The 16,134-nt window shown below is 45.4% G+C and overlaps 1 protein-coding gene across 1 annotated transcript in view; it reads right to left on the bottom strand.

Annotated features, from left to right (window-relative positions):
- PYGM (glycogen phosphorylase, muscle associated) overlaps positions 1-16,134 on the bottom strand; it is a 311,215-nt gene that overhangs the window by 209,519 nt on the left and 85,562 nt on the right. The window contains exons 2-4 of the mRNA XM_069645036.1: positions 12,746-12,847; positions 12,115-12,193; positions 11,754-11,857 (exon numbers count right to left, since the gene is read on the bottom strand). Of these exons, the coding sequence (XP_069501137.1) occupies positions 11,754-11,857; positions 12,115-12,193; positions 12,746-12,847 (285 nt within the window). The remainder of the gene's footprint in view (positions 1-11,753; positions 11,858-12,114; positions 12,194-12,745; positions 12,848-16,134) is intronic.

The raw sequence follows: 16,134 nt of genomic DNA, 5'->3' as shown, positions 1-16,134 counted from the left end.
AGGAGACAGAACCTTTTTCACCAGAGAAAAAAAAACCTTCTTCCGCTTTAAATTAAGGAGGCACCCGGGGGTGCGGGCCTGGGAGCATGCACTATCCTGACTCCGCCCACCGGTGCCACACCTCAGTCCCCATTGACGCGTCGACAATATTTAACATTGCCTAATGACACCAGTATTATTAGGGGAGTGAGGGGGGGGGGTGGTGGGACGTATGGAGGAAAGGGACTAGTATGTTAGTTACTACGGTGAGTATAATTACTCTTACATCCCATCCCCTTTCCTCGCCATTCTGCATGGGCGATTACAACTGATTGCAGCCCCAGGGTGGAGAAGAGACCCTCCATAAGCAAATAGGTTCCTTAGAACCGCCTACCTGAAGGCCGCGTCGTACTTGGAGCCGGCCACCAAACAGTAATGCTTACAGAAAGCCGAAGGGGTGGCCTGCTTATGACTTGCTACGTAACATGCCGCTGGAATGCGATGGCTGTAGCCTTGCCTCTGACAGCGTGAGCGTGCATGTTCGCTGGCACCGGCTTGTGCTGCCCCTCAGAGTCCTATGAGGGGCAGCACAAGCCGCTGCCAGCGAACATGCCATTCTATTGCACGGTGGATCGTTGCGGCCATCAAGGAGTCCCTTTGCCTTGATGGCTGCAACGATCCACCGTGCAATAGAATCCTTGGATGCTCTATACCTGGGTCTGGACCCTCCCAAAGGTGACAAAAAGTGCATCCGACTAGCGGAAGTCCTTGGTCTTGTCCAGATCGAATTTAAGAGCGCGCTGGACATCCAGACAGTGCAAGACTCTGAGCCTCATCCTTGGAGTCAGCGAAGAACGTAGGTAAGACCTTTTCCTCATTTAGATGGAAGACGGAGGGTACCTTAGGCAGGAACGGCGGGTGAGTCTGCAGGACCACCTTATCCCTGTGGAAAGTGGTATTGGGTTCCGAGGCCACCAGAGCCTGGATCTCGCCAACTCTGCGAGCAGAGTGCGGCCCACTAACAACGCTGTTTTGATGGTGACCAGCCTGATGTCCGTGGACGCCATTGGCTCGAAGGGGTTGTGTGCCAAGGCGTCCAACACCACATTGAGGTCCCACACAGGGTTGGCCTCTTGATGGGCAGGTAGGGCCTGCACAAGCCCACCAGATGTTTCTTGACTATCGGGTTGGATGACGAGAAGACTTCCTCCTCCGAATGTCTGTAGGCCCCTATGGCTGCCAGGTAGGTGCGACATGTGTCCACCTGTACGCCCGAGTGCACAAGGTGTGCCAAGAAGGAGAGTACGTCATCCAGTGTGCATGTAAGTGGGTCGATCTTCTTAGAGTATGCCCAATGACAGAACCTAGTTCATGTAATCTTGTATTGGCTCCTGGTAGCCTTGCTCCTGGCGCCCTGAATGATCTCCAAGTTAGACAGAGAGAGGCCCAGGTGCCGGAGGATGACCTGCTCAGGAATCATGCTGCAAGGGCTAACTTCTGTGGCGCGGGATGTATGACTGAGCAGTTCGGAGAACCACGGTATCGCCGGCCACCACAGAGCTATCAAAATGATGCTGAGGTGACGAGCTTCCTTTATCTTGCGGATTACCCTGTGGACCAGGGGTGTGGGAGGAAAGGCATAGGCTGTCGTGCCTTCCCACCGAATCTTTACTGCATCGCCCAGGGAGCCGGGGCCCTGCCCTGCCAAGACGCAAACTGATGGCACTTCCTGTTCTTCCAGGAGCCAAGCAGATTCACCTGAGGGTGCCCACCCCCCCCATCTGCTGAAGACCTCCAGCAGCACCTGGTCGTTCAATTGCCATTTGTAACTGTCCACTTCCAGTCTGCTGAGCCTGTCCGCTTCAAAGTTGGCCTCCCTCGGGAGGTGGACGGCCATGAGGTAGATGTTGTTCTCCAGGGCCCATTCCCGCATCCTGACTGCTAGGGTGCACAGCGGAATGGACCTGGTACCTCCCTGCTCGTTGACAAAGTACATGCTGGTGTAGTCGGTCTGGACAAGGTCGTTCTTGCCCCAAGTGAACGGAAGGAAAGCTCTGAGAGCCAGCCAGATAGCCCCGAGTTCCAGCCAGTTGATGTGCGACTCCTGTTCCTGTCGGGTCCAGACTCCATGGACACTGGCTGTTCAGAGTGGCTCCCCAGCCTTCAAAGGAGGAGTCCATAGTGATGGTGACCTGCAGAGATGGCTACCGGACGGGATTGCCTGTCCGCAGGTTGCAGTCCCTGGACCACCAAGTGAGGTCCAAGTGGAGCAAAGGAGTTGATCAGCTCCGCTTGGGAGCCCTTATTCTGCTTCCATGAGGCTGCAAAGTGCAGCTTTAACCTCCTCATCCTGAGTCATGTGTGGCACGGCCAGGAGGACCGCTAACACTATAGCCAGTAAGTGTTGGTACCACCAGGCCGAGGTCATTGCTCTGGTAAGGAAATGAGTAGTGGCATTCTTGATGGCCGTAATCTTGTCCTCCGAGGGAAAGACCTTTATTTGTTCGGATTTGTAGAGCGCGCAACAGCCCAAGGGCATCGTGGCGCTTGTTACAGACAGTTCTTAGTTACAGATAAATGAACATTTGCAATTTACAGTGTGATTTATTGACAGTAACTTTTGTCACCATGTAAACAAGCCAATGCGATACGAAAGTCTTATGTCCAGATAATATAAATACTCATGTGTTGTACTCAACCACAGGAACATGGCACAAAATAGGTCATTCTTTATAAGGCATTCCGATGTGGTGCACTGGTTCTGTAATCATCCTCTTTTCAATGACAGGTATTACACCTCTCAGAAGAACTGAGGATCAGAGGATCCGATGACCCCCTCGGCCGTGAGGCCGGTAGCTGGACTTGTCTCTGTGCGTGTGCTGGTACAAGAACCGGAGAGGTTCCTCCCACTAGGGCGTTTCCTCAGAAAGAAGTCAACCATACAGGGTGCGATGGAAAATAGTGGCCCTCCCTTGGGCCTCGATCTCCGTTTGACACATTTCTTCAAGTCCTCTGGAGGCGATCTTTCGAAGAGCTCCGTCCACCTAGCTAGCCATGGTCGGGGCCAAGGCAACAGAGGCAATGTATGTGGGGGTCAGACGTAGGGAAGAGCCAATCACAGGCTGGACACCTGCTGAAGTCGACATGTGCCGGGGAGGAGCGTGATGACGGAGGACTGAGTACCTGAATGACAAAAAGACAGAAGAATAATCCAGGGAAGAGTGTGTGGTTTTACATGGCCGAAGCCAAACCCAGGAGAGCTGGTGAAAAAGGTTCCATCTCCCGTCCCTAGGAAGGAACGTCCATGCAGTATGGAGGAAAGGGGACGTGATGTAGGAGTACCCCGGCTGATGTAAAGGAGATGGTGCATATTTCAATTTCCATACAAGCATCAGGGCATCATGATCCATGTTTTGCTGTCTCAAGATTTCAAGTCGCTCTATGTTGCGAAAGAACTTGGTTGATGACCATATATAGTCTATTGTTGATATGAGATGGTTGCCTCTCCAAGTCGGTTTGCCTGGCACATCTCCGGCCGTTTGTCCATTTAACATATAGCAGTTTGTTTTTTAAATCCTGCATCCACATTTGACATCTTTGACCTTTTGTCATTTCCGATAGTGGTTTGCCAATCTAAACATCTCACGTTTAGATCTCCCCAGATTAAGAAATGTGGGTTCAGCAAAGTTGTATACGTTTCAAAGATTTCCACTATAGTATGTAGCAATTTAGTTGTATATATAATTGTGGAGTTCCAGTAGAGATGTATAACTACTGTGTGAGGGAACATTTTCTCTGGTGAACATGTGTTCCAGTATAGGCTACTGCACAAAGATTTGGGTTCCTAGTTTTGATTATTTGTAAACATTAACCATGTTTGATCAGTGTAAGTAGACCGGCATAGGGTCTGCCAAACTGACTTTTTCCTGACGATTTACTAGCGTAGTATAACCCGTTGCAAGCTGGAGGCACGCGCAGCCACATCTCTTGTAGGCAAATTAATGTATTGCGAGTAAGTTTAAGTAGGATCGGTTGAACAGATGTTTGAGTCCCAGTGTACTCCAAGACAACAGGTAATGTGATTGCTCACACAGGCTCTCTATTTGCCAGTGATGTCTTGGTCCCACCAAAGCCTTTGAAATCCAACCCCATTCAATTACTTCAGCTGTATTATTTACGGAGCTGCGACGCATGGGATTCTTGCACATGGAAGCAGGTTTGTTTTTAATAGTAATTTTCAGGGGCCCTTCCTGCTGCTCATTCAATTTGTCTCTGCTTGCTAGTTGATTTGAGGCCAGCGAAGTTCTAGTGTGAATTGGAATATTGTTTTCCTTATTCCGTCGGTCTTCTCTTTGGATTTGAATTGAGCAATCGAAACATCCAAAAGGGTAGTAAGGCTGCATTGGCTTCCAGTAGAGTGTCTTTTAGAAGTAGAGATTTCAGGTGGAGAATCACACAGTCATTTCCGTCTGTCTACGTATTCGACTATTGCAATATCATCTGAATCGATTGTTCGCAATGCGGGAACGCAATGTAGTAAATGCATTACATTTCTCCTATTGAGATTTACTTGATTTCTAGGGCTTAAGATGTTTTCCAAATAGATTTTTTCAGCTGCAGCTTTTGGACCAGCCGGGGGTCTTGACGGACTGCCCCACAGCCTCACATTTGCTTTTTCTCTCTCACCAGAGCTTTTGGATTCAAAACGTTAGGAGGTTGTCATTCTGATGTGTATATGCTACTGGAGATCAGGGTTTCCATTTGATTGTAGGACACATCGTCGGTTTGACAAGGTTAGGAACGATGATACGCTTGGTCTTCGATAGAACTTGTTTAATGTGTGATCTTGCTTATCGAGTCATTGTTTTTTAAATGTATTTATTTTTAAATCAAAGGAGATACACTCTGAAGCGCTGGCTCGCACCTTTGAGTCAAAGAGCGGTTCATCATGTGATTCCTCCATATCTGCTGTGTCTTCTAGATATTTGGAGAGAACATCATCCAAAACGGTGACTTCAGTGTTATATCTCAATTCAGTCAATTCTTGCTGCTCCTCTCTTGTCGTAACAATTGTTTTGTGTCAGCAATTGTGTAGTGTTGCTATACATTTCTGGCTTCTTGACTCTACCTTTCTGTCGTGGTAGTGGTTTGTCTTCCTCGACATCAGTACGTAGAGGCGGTGTTGACAGGTTCCTGAGAACGGTACGTGAGCCATTCGATTTTGGTTTCAAACCATTTTTGACATTCTTGGTTTTCTTTTTTGCAGTTGCTAGAGCTGAACCTTTGTCCTTGTCCTAATGCCCAACACAGCTTTGCTTTGATTGTTTCTTGAATAATTGCAAAGACTTTGTCAATCTTTTGGATGGACTGCCCTTGTCGACTGACGTTAAATGTTGTGTTGCTTGCGTGACAATTTGGAACAGCAGACCTTTGACCACAATTTGAATTCGTCCTGAGGTCTGTAGGAATACTATCCGTATCAATATATTTCTTTGCCTGGGATTAGTCTTCTCTACCCCACAGGCCTCTCTAGAAGACCTTCAGGTCTCATGTGACATCCTTAGTTGAATGTGATTTACTGAGGGTTCACTTTGGGTAGAATTGCTTGTGGCATGCTGGTCTACTATCTCGCCACCATTCCAGAATTCTACACCAATTACTTGTTTGCCATTTGAGTTTGTCTTTGCTGGCAAAGATGTTGGTGGTTCTCTTAGTTGTTTCCTAACCCATTTAGTGTAATCCAGTAAAGCTGCCATTATCATGGTGTTTTCGGTGTCATCACAGCAAGCCAAGTTGCACAGTTGTGCTTGCCAATTTGCCGAGGTTTCTGCCTTGTGATCAAGCCTGGCCTGCACTTTATTGGTAAAGGTCTCCAAGTATAGCAATTTTGTGTGCATCATTGCAAGCAATGTGGCATTATCCTTAATATTGTCATTGATTGTTTCATATAATTTTAAGTATGATGCAAGTGAAACAGATAGAGCCGCCATCACATGCTGTGATTCTGGATACCTGCGGCTCCTGATAACAGACTTATCCTTGGTATGTTCATTAATGGGATGTGCCTGGGACTCGATCGCTTCCGCTAAGGAACTCGCGTTACTTACTGAAGAGCAATTTTGCATCAGATCCTTATGTGCAGTATCACATGCGTTTGCTGTACTCGGACACTATCGAGACCCTGTGTCATAGGCTTAGGCAATGTTGCTTGTATCAGCTGGCCGTTTAAACTGTTATTTCTATTGGGATCGCTTGGCATAGCGTGTTCGATCTCCTCTGTTGGTAACATAATTTTCTCTGTCACTGGCTGTTTTAATGTTGGTGTTGAGCACAAGTCAATCTTATTTTGCAAGGACTGCATTTGAGTGCCATTTTATTGCAGTTGGATTTATTAAGCCGGTTCGCGCATGGAACCGCAGTACTTGTTCTTTTCTATTGTTTGGATTTGTGCTCGCTAGGACGTGCGTTTTTAAAGTTGACGTAACATGAGCGGACACAGACTTTTGATTTGCGCTATTTTAATGTTTAAAGCCATGCCTTTTTGTATTTTTTGTGTATCCACAATGGAACTCTGTGCTTGAGTCACCCAGGAACCTGCGGGTGGTGGCGCCTCATTATCAGTGAGCGCATCGCTATTATTAGTTTTGGCGTATGATAGTTGCCGCATAACACGCTGGTTTTGGAGTTCTAATGGTAAGAGGATTTACTCACTCTCAGTTTCGCCACATGTTTCTGCAGCAATGTTCCCTAATAAAGGATTGTCCATATTATCAGAAGCGGTGGGGTCTACCACCATAATTTCGGCATCGGTCAGGGCGACACCTCTAGTTGTTATTGTTGGTTGACATACAGATTCCTTCCCACTGAGCAAAGACAGCTCCTCGCTAGGTACATACATAGACGTAGGGCACTCAACGCTATTTTCTTCTGCAATACCTCCTTGCAGCCGTTGTCTGTCGGGTGCGCGGCCCCGAATGCAGCGTTGAAGGCGAAATGTTGATTGCCGGCATATTTTAGGTTAAGTAAACCTCAGGAGCAAGCACAGTTCGAATCTCGATTGCAAGCTGAAGGAAGCAATCCATAGGGAGGCAAAGGCCCACGTTGCCCGGCGCTGACTGGAGCGAGACTGGGCCTGCTTGCAGGACTCACGCACTGGTGCTACGCGCCACTTCCCAAAGATATAGGCCGGGCCAAAACAGCTTAAAGGAGCAGCAGCAGAGTTAATCCACAAACGGGAGTACAGGAAGCAAACAAACTGTGGGGACTGGACATATACATTTATGTGTACATGGTTCTTTTGAATTGCATTAATAACTAGGTTCAATGTAATTACCTAGAGGCCACATCTTCCTCTTATGATCAGCCTGTCTGCTCTGTCACTCAACCAAGGTTCCATGAGTACTACAGACTGATACTATGAGTTGGAGATCTAAAAATCATTGGGATGGGTTTATAAAGTCTTACCTCACAGTGGACTTTAGGAAAACTCTCCTAACAATGGTGCCTCAGTAAAAGCGTGACCCACACTGGGTAAACCAACTGTAGAATATTGAATACTAAGTAAGCAGGCTATTTGTATGTGTAACCTAACCTATTCTTTGTACGTACATCACAAAAGCTCTTTGAAGTGGTACACTTGCAAGTTAATGCATTATAAAACTTGAATATTAATTTATCCTACAAGGATTGGAGTAGACAAATGTCATGCTTAGCCTTTCCTGTTTTAGCATAGCCAACATTACCCAATAAGTGGCAATCGACATTGCAATATCATGAATTTGGCCTGCAAAGAATTATAGGTATGGAATATGCCTGGAACTTATTGTAGATATCATTTGAGCAGGGATCTGCAACCTTTGGCTCTCTAGATTTGCTCCAACTGCCAAGTCCCATTCACTCTAGCTGGCATGGTCAGAGATGGATCGTGGGACTTGTAGTTCAAAACATCCACAGTGCGTCAGGTTGGAGACTACTATATTAAGGCAACAGATAGACAATTATAATGCTTTTAACACAATTTGCTTCCTTTCCGAGTTTTCAACGTCCCATTGGGACTTTGAAAATGTGTGGCATTTTCTTAAACTGCGCATAATATCAAGGCGAGGCTTTAAATAGGTTTGGCTTTCAAAGTATTCTGGGTATACAAATATCCCCAGGGAGTATTTTACTGCTACAATCCTTCACTTTTTATAGAACTCGGTCAACTAGTAATGGAGGCTAGCAGAGGAGCCAGGGTAGTGTAGTGTACAGGGTGGGGGGGGCAGGGAGGGTAGAGCACAGTAGAACCCTCTCTGGGGTGAATAACAAATCATTAACTTTCAAAAACTAAGTCAGACATTTCGGCAGTACAGTGAAGGAAATGGATTTGTTTGCATTAAATGATAGCAAACAATAGTAAAGTCTATGAAACTACACCTTCTGTTTTTCCAACTGCTGAGCGCTTTTCAGTATAATAATTCTATTGTGTTTAGTGCCTCCAACAACCCCATGCATATTGTTTAACTGATAACAGTGAATTGCAGAAGGTGGGCTCCATGCTCCAGGTAAGGAAGAAGGCACCCCATCTGTTGTACCCCTGGAGCATTGCTGCTAGTAAATTAAAATCCAATCTACATGGGGGTTAGTGTTGAATTAAGTCTGGGCTGTGGTGGGGGAAGGGTGGTCAAAACTATAGGCTGCATTATGTGGCCTATTATTTCACTTCCTATTTTAGGGTTAGAAGCTGGGCTCTGATAAGATTTTACTTCCCACTTGGAATTAAATATTTTTTAAAGGGAGTAAAACAAGTAACTGGCTTTGCCATTGGTGATACTTCATGATTGTTAAAAGATGCTCCTTCCCTTAAATTTCCTTTCAAGATCGGGCAGTAATATTATTAGAGTTCCTTCCTATGGCACTATTCTGCTGGCCACTAGGTCAAAATCAGCAGAAATTTGAATAGAAGCAGGGGGTAGGCTCCTATGTATACATTGCATTGTTTCCCATTTTGGATTGGGCTTATTGCTACTTCTTTTTTGTTGGGCACATTTTCCTGTTTTTAGGGAGAAAACATGAGCAGTATTTATGCCTCTTAGCTGCAAGACTGGTTTTGAGTACGTTTTGTCACTGCTCGGTTCACAGGACATTTTAATGTTGATGGTAAGCACTGCCACATTAATTCATATTAATACTCTGTGATGCAGTTGTTCCAATTAAGTCATCATCCTGGCACACATTCCGAGAGTCATCGTCTACTGGCCACTAAATTACTTAAAACCACTTAAGTGCTGGAGTGGGCAGAGCCTACAATGATTTCCTATGGGAGTGCAGGACTAACATTGACGCCCTTAGCACTTATGGGGTGTCACATGAACTCTTATTGACATGTTTTGCTGTGCACTCATTTTAGTTGCCATAATTCCATCTGACATTAGTTATTATAAGCAATAACTGTTTTTGGAATACACATGAGTGTTTTTTCCAGTGGCATAAAAACGTATTGTACATGATCTCTGTTCAGTATCGACAAATGAATTGCCACAATGAGACTATTTGTTTATACCGAGCATGCAATGCTTTTTTTGTGCATGCATATTTTCACTGTAGAGACTATGGCAGATTTTGAAGTCTTGAACTGGTTGATGGGCTGTCTTTATAAATCACAATCCCTTTACAAATCACAAAATATTTGTTTATTTGGGCTATATATTTGGAAAAAGTGCTTTAAGATGCACCTTTTACACAAGCCTATCAGTGGTTGGAGAATGGGATATTCCCTTCCAAACCCTCTTCGGTGATAATAGCTCACTAACTATGCATGCTTACAAAGTGGCTCACCCTATTAGTCATTAGCACACATGGAAAAATAATGCACGCACAAAAGCCAACCATTTGCACACTTAGAGAAAATAATTTGAGGGAACATTGGTCATAATCTTGTCTTTTCAAACCTCTGGTCAATCTAGTTCCAATTCTCGTTTTTGGGAAGCCCAACATACAGGGAGTTGCAGTAAATGGAGTCCAAGGTTGGCCACATTCCCAACTATATTTGTACAATGACGCTGCCTGAGTTGGGGCATTAGTCTCTTCAAGCTGTGACAACAAATCTATACGATTACTGCAACCCCATCATTGCGTCTCCCGAAATTGCTGACTTTTGTATTATATTTCCAACAAATATATATGCGGGGGAGGCCACTGCAGCCACTCTACTTGCATTATATACCATTACCACACACACACTATATATGTGGTCTAAAGGGGGTCGAGATTTTTAAAAAGTCGACCTTGTCGGAGGTCGCAGTAATGGTATATTTCCGGCACAATGGGAAAAGAGGTATTGATGGAATTGCCAGTTTCACGTAAAACAAATTATCTAAATTCCTGGGGAATAGAAGGGCTTCTACCTTTAAAGGTGAGCATGTAATTTTGGAAAACATACTCCATTCATACAAACCAAAAGAGAATGAATGTGCTGCATTTAATAGTAGGCATACATCATATCTGGGATCCTTCCTGCGCACGTCTGTGATGGTTGCATTTGGAAGGAAACTGAGGTGGCAAATACCATAATCCTAAAGTGTCATGGGTCTAGGATTGTATCGCAACTGGGAGGTCAGAACCACCTGAAAAATGTTGGCACAATACATTTTAAAACAGTACTGGGAGAGTGCCCCCCTACAGTAAACCAAGATGTTGCTGGCCTAGCAGACAAATAAGACCCTATGCTAGCCAATCGTGCCTTTCACATTAGGAAGCCTGATCACCAGCTCAATTTTATCAGAGGGACATCTATCATGACCATTCTTCCCAACAGGAGAGGGTGGTTCAGGGCATAAAAAGTAGCAGTAATTCAACTACATAAAAAGGGCAGTATTTTCCCCAACTAGCATATTTAACCAATCCCATTGTCTAAAAGGACCGAGGGGACAAAAGCCATCAGTATGCCCCCTTCTGTTTTAGACCCCTTCTTCACCCTCCAGAAGTACATTTACAAGAAAGACCACAGGTAGACTCCACAAATGGCCCACGCACATGAGCGGCAGCAGCATCACCCTTGTTCAGACACAGGTGAGGCTAGGCCTGGTGTCAAGTTGGATGGCTCCCTCTAACCCAGTAAAATAGGAGCTCTGTTGTAAAATAAGGGCTCTGTTCATTTTCTATATCCCAACATCATTGGATGCAGCATTTCCTCCTCAGACTAAGCACTTGCAGAATTGGTCTCTGCACAATACCACTCTTTTGAACAACATGACCTCGGTTCATAAGCATGCAGAGGGACGGCAAAGGAGCCGACAGGCAGCTAGGTTTCTTATCCTGGGGAGACCTAAAATTCAAGATACTTGCTCTCATGGCAAGAAGCAAAGGAGACAGCATGCCTCACAGCATTGCCTAGCTACAACTGGAGAGGCATGGTTCAATCCCTTGGCATATCCAGTTCTTGCCTTTTGGCCATTTTGTGGAATATATAAAGATTACTTTAACTAGTATGTATACTTCTAATATATATTTGCATACTTCTAATATATATTTGCGATGGCTTAAGGGGACACTCTTGGTTTTCTAGTGGCGGACAGTAAGGTTTCTGAATGGTATGGATAGTAAAGGGATAGCTCCAAGTATGGAGGAGCCTTATGACGTCACTTGGAATTGGATCCAGCAAAGTTGCAGGTTAACTCACATTACTATCTCCACCTAGCCCCTCCAAGCTCCCTGCCCCACAGCAAACCTATGCACCACACGCAGACCCAGGCAATCGATACAGCAATCTGCCCCCAAAAAAAGCTTCGCCTCACCTGCCAGCCACCACAGATCTTCTGGTTGAAGATCCCAAACTCGTAACGGATTCCATATCCATAGGCAGCTAGACCCAGTGAGGCCATGGAGTCAAGGAAGCAAGCTGTGACAAGAAAGGAGAAAAAGCTTACGGAGGGAGAAGGTGACAGGGTTTGACATCAGAAGTGAAGGATTACCATTCCAAAGTACATGTGCTGCGCCACTCACTGAGCGATGCCTACTACAACCTTGATACTGCTATGTTTAAAACACTAGTAAGAGCTGTCAAATTATCCATTTGCCCACAGTACATACATGAATCGAACATGTTTTGCAAATAATGAATGCATGCACTAGTCTACATGCGGTTCAAATCCTCACCTGCCAGGCGCCCAAGACCTCCATTTCCAAGCCCAGCATCCTCTTCAATCTCCTCCAGGTCCTCCATGTCCAGGCCCAACTGAGAAAGAGCAAGAAAAGATCATTATGTCTGGGGTGTCTTTTTAACCGCTCATGCATTAGTTCTTATGAAAATCTGAAGGGAAGAGGTATCCATCCCTTTGGGAAAAAACCCTGCGCCATCAATAACTTTGTAACTAAAGATGTAACTTGGTGAAGACCTTTGCCAGCAAATTGACTGACTTGCTACATTGGTTATACAGAACAACTAAAACCACAAAGTGAGACGGGATATCTGAGTTTCAGTCCCCAACAAAGAGAGGGTGGACATGTATAAGGCACACGGATGCAGAGCGACAAAACTGAAGACAGATTCAAGAACATTTTTTAAATAATTGCAAACAAGCAAAATTCCATAAGCGCTATCCTCTGAAAGGAATTGGCACTGTGTCCTATTTCCAGTGGGATAGTAAAATCACTTACCACTGGCAGAAGAATGGAGAAACCGTTCTAAATGGACCCTCTGTGCTTCCTAATGGCCCCACCTGTTCCTCCCAGTTAGAAGTACGACAATTGAAACCTGGCACCAACCGGCCTCTACGTTCCTAGTTACCTGGTAGGTGGCTTCATCGCAGGCGTTCTCCAGCCCCAGGTTCACCATGGTGTTCTGGAGCGTACGCCCCATGTAAAACTCCAGGGAAAGGTAGTAGATGCGCTGTGGAGAGAGATAAAGAGCAGGTAAGCTGTGGTATACAAGAGGTATGGCTAAAACAACAGTTAAGACGTGTACAAAGTCCCACACATGGAAGGTAGAGAAAAGAAAACAGTTACGCACAGAGCGCACAAGAATAGAGGAACACTTCAAAGGAAGTTGGTTGTGGTGGGATAAGTGTTCAAAATTGTGCATCGTCCGGTAGCAAGCCATTGACCAATGGTGCACTTCTGTTATTCAATAAAAAAAAAAAGTGTCTAAAGCAGGGCACTGGTGATAGGAGCAAATTCCTTTCTTGGTATTTTCTGGAAGCATTAAGCATAGTTGTGAGAATGTGCTTCGATTCCAATATTCTGCCTCCCTGGTATCTTTCCATGCAAACATCAAAGACCTTGGAACCAGCACTGCCTAGTTAGACACATCCTACCCTTCAGATGACTTTAAAGTCACATCCGTGCCCACAGTTACTTTGCGTTTGCTTCAGCTTGGTGTCTGTCAACACCAATGTAACACGTAATGTGCCACACTGCCACTCTAGCACAAAGTACCTATGCATTTTAATAGTTTCCTACTTGATTTCCTCAACTGTTTAGATGTGACTATTGGTTGAGACTCCTGAGAGACCCCAGTTATTCCAGGTTCCGGATACACCATATAGCCCGGTTTCCCATTGCAAGTCCTCACAAAGATGGTTGTATAAGTTCCAATATTTGCTGACAACTTTTGTATAATCTTAGCATTGCACAGCTTGCTATAGTCTATGTGCCTCTATAGTGTGCCGGCTTGTGAAATGCAAAACTGAGTACAACAGCCAGACATTGCTCCTACAAGCAGTGGATTGGAACACAGGTGTAGCAATATACTGTCATGGCTACAGTCTGCTTCAGGGAGTGAGGGTTTCAGTTGCTAGGACCTGATATGACCAGTGTGTGAATGATTTCTGGGATACAAAACTAAATACACATACAGAGAACGCCTGGAAAAACGCTTAGAAAAGAAAAGTGTGGCATCCACATTCGGACTGTATGTTTGCTCCCCAGCCCCAATAACAGGACATTCAGTGTTGCCTTGCAACAGCTGGGATGAGTCAAAGCAGGGAGGCTGACACCAAACAAAAATGGCTGGTGAGGTGGCGGAACCTGAAAGGCCCTTTGTTAGGCAAGATTGTATGCAGTACCCTTTTGGGTGCACTACAATAACCTTGACCTCCTGGCAATAGGGACCCAACCTTTGGTACAAGTCTGAACTACACAGGTTGGAAACGTGGCTGAGCAGCTAGGCTCATCTCAAGAGGGGTCAATGTGAGCAGTAATATTGTGACACAGAGTTTCACAGTACCAGTTATTCAAATAAACACACTTGGTTTCTTGATAAAACAATTATTCATTTATTTCACAGTCAGTTATATAAACCTTCTTCAAAAGGGAGCCATATATGTAACAATTAAAATGCACTTCAAAACACTCAATTTCTCTAAAACAAATGATACCCATTGGAGATGGCACACAGACACTTCCTACACCCTCAAGTGACTTAAATAGCCAGGACACCATGGACATTGATTTATCACTGGTACATTTAGAGCAGTACTAAGTTTGGTGTAAAAGATAGAATAGAGGAATAAAACAATGGTTAACAAATAATTCTGAAACAGGTAAGTCATTTTAAAACCTTCCAATGCAGAGTAAAGTAACCCTTTCCTGGGGCAAAGGCCAAAGCACAAAGTCAGAGGTAAAGAGGAGTCTCTCGGGGAGCCAGGACAGCCAATGTTAATTGCACAATGTCAAGGTGAGCTGAATAGCTTCTTTGTGGGCAAGTAAAAAGTCGTGCACAATGTTTTTAGAAATGTTTGTAGAAAATAGAACACTTGGAGGGCTACAAGCTGGGAGGCTTGTGAGGGGCAAAGCTTTAGCAACTCTGCAAGGTAACCAAGACAGGTCTCAACTGAGAGCAAGCAAGGCTACACAACAAGAGGCAAGTTCTTAGACTTTACAGTACCTCTGGTTAGAAGAAATGGTTCCAGCTGGCTTCTGTTCCTGTACAGCCCTACAGATCCTGTTGTTCCTGAGCCTCAGCCGTGGGGACAAGACGGAGGACGTCTGGGGCCTCCTGCTCTGCAATGGGGAGGTTAGAAGCAGCAATGGGCAAACTTCGATTCAGCGGTCCTTCAGTGTTTCAGCTCCTCGCGTCCGACAGCGTCCAACAGCAAATAGCAACACCGCGGTTCTCGGATACCACTCTAGACTTTCCTCGCATCTAGGGTCCAGCACTCTGTTGAGGTGGCTCAGGCTTGGTCAGGCCTGCATCAGGGAAGTCCCGAGGATTTCCTAGCGCTCGGGTCGGACTTAAAAGCAACGCACACAATCTGGTGTTCCTCTTCCTGGCACTTTGGTTCAAGCAGGCAGCTCTGAGAGGATGTCCAGACGGGCTTACTTTGGAGTTGATTGGTCCCACCAACTTAAAAAGGGAGAAGTCGGCCTTGCAGGCTTCTCTAGACGAGGCGAATTCTGAGCTTCAGCACAGCAGCCGGGCTTCACCGGGCAAACCAACGGTCCAGGAGTTGCAGCAGGCATCTCTTCCAAGTTCTTCTTCGGATTCCTTCATCCAGTGGTCGGCTCTGCCTTCCAAGCCAAAAAGCCTCACCTTTTATGCAGGTTTTTCCCATTTATTCTAGCCTAGCTGTCAATCACACCGCAGGATGGCTGTCCTTGCCGGACAGCCAGCCGGCCAATCACCTTTGGGTGCATTCCTGGAACCAAAGGGATTAAGCACAGGGAGTTTGGGCACCTCTCTCACTTCCTGCTCCTGCCAGACATACTGGAGTCAAAAGCAGCCTTCACTCTTGAATACCACCAAAGACGAAACAAACAAAGGGACCAAATCTGGTTTGGCATGCAGAGTAAATCTCACGAAGGACCTTTCCAACTAGAAATTGCGAAAAAAGAAGACTTGGGCATGCTTTACTGCAGTTGCGAACTCAGCCCGTGGTAAAAACACACAATGGTAGTAAAAGGTAAACCACTGCCACCAGCCATTAATTGTCGAAAGGGTAACAAAAATGTTACATGAGAAACTAGACAAAGGGTATACTAAGTAACCCCTCCAGCACCCTATGGTAAGATAGTGTGTGCTGGGTCTAGAAAGTTACAAAATATAAAGTAAAGTCAATTTCACTTTACTGCTCTTGGAAACAGTAGTTTCACCAAGAGAAGGTATTTAAACCTTTGGGAAATCTAAGAGACTTCCCTGTGCCACTGCACTGAAGGTGCTGTGGGTTACAATGTAAAGAT

Source organism: Ambystoma mexicanum, chromosome 2p (assembly GCF_040938575.1).
Source record: "Ambystoma mexicanum isolate Mex_15411 chromosome 2p, UKY_AmexF1_1, whole genome shotgun sequence".
NCBI lineage: Eukaryota > Metazoa > Chordata > Amphibia > Caudata > Ambystomatidae > Ambystoma > Ambystoma mexicanum.
This window is presented reverse-complemented; position numbering and strand designations above follow the sequence as displayed.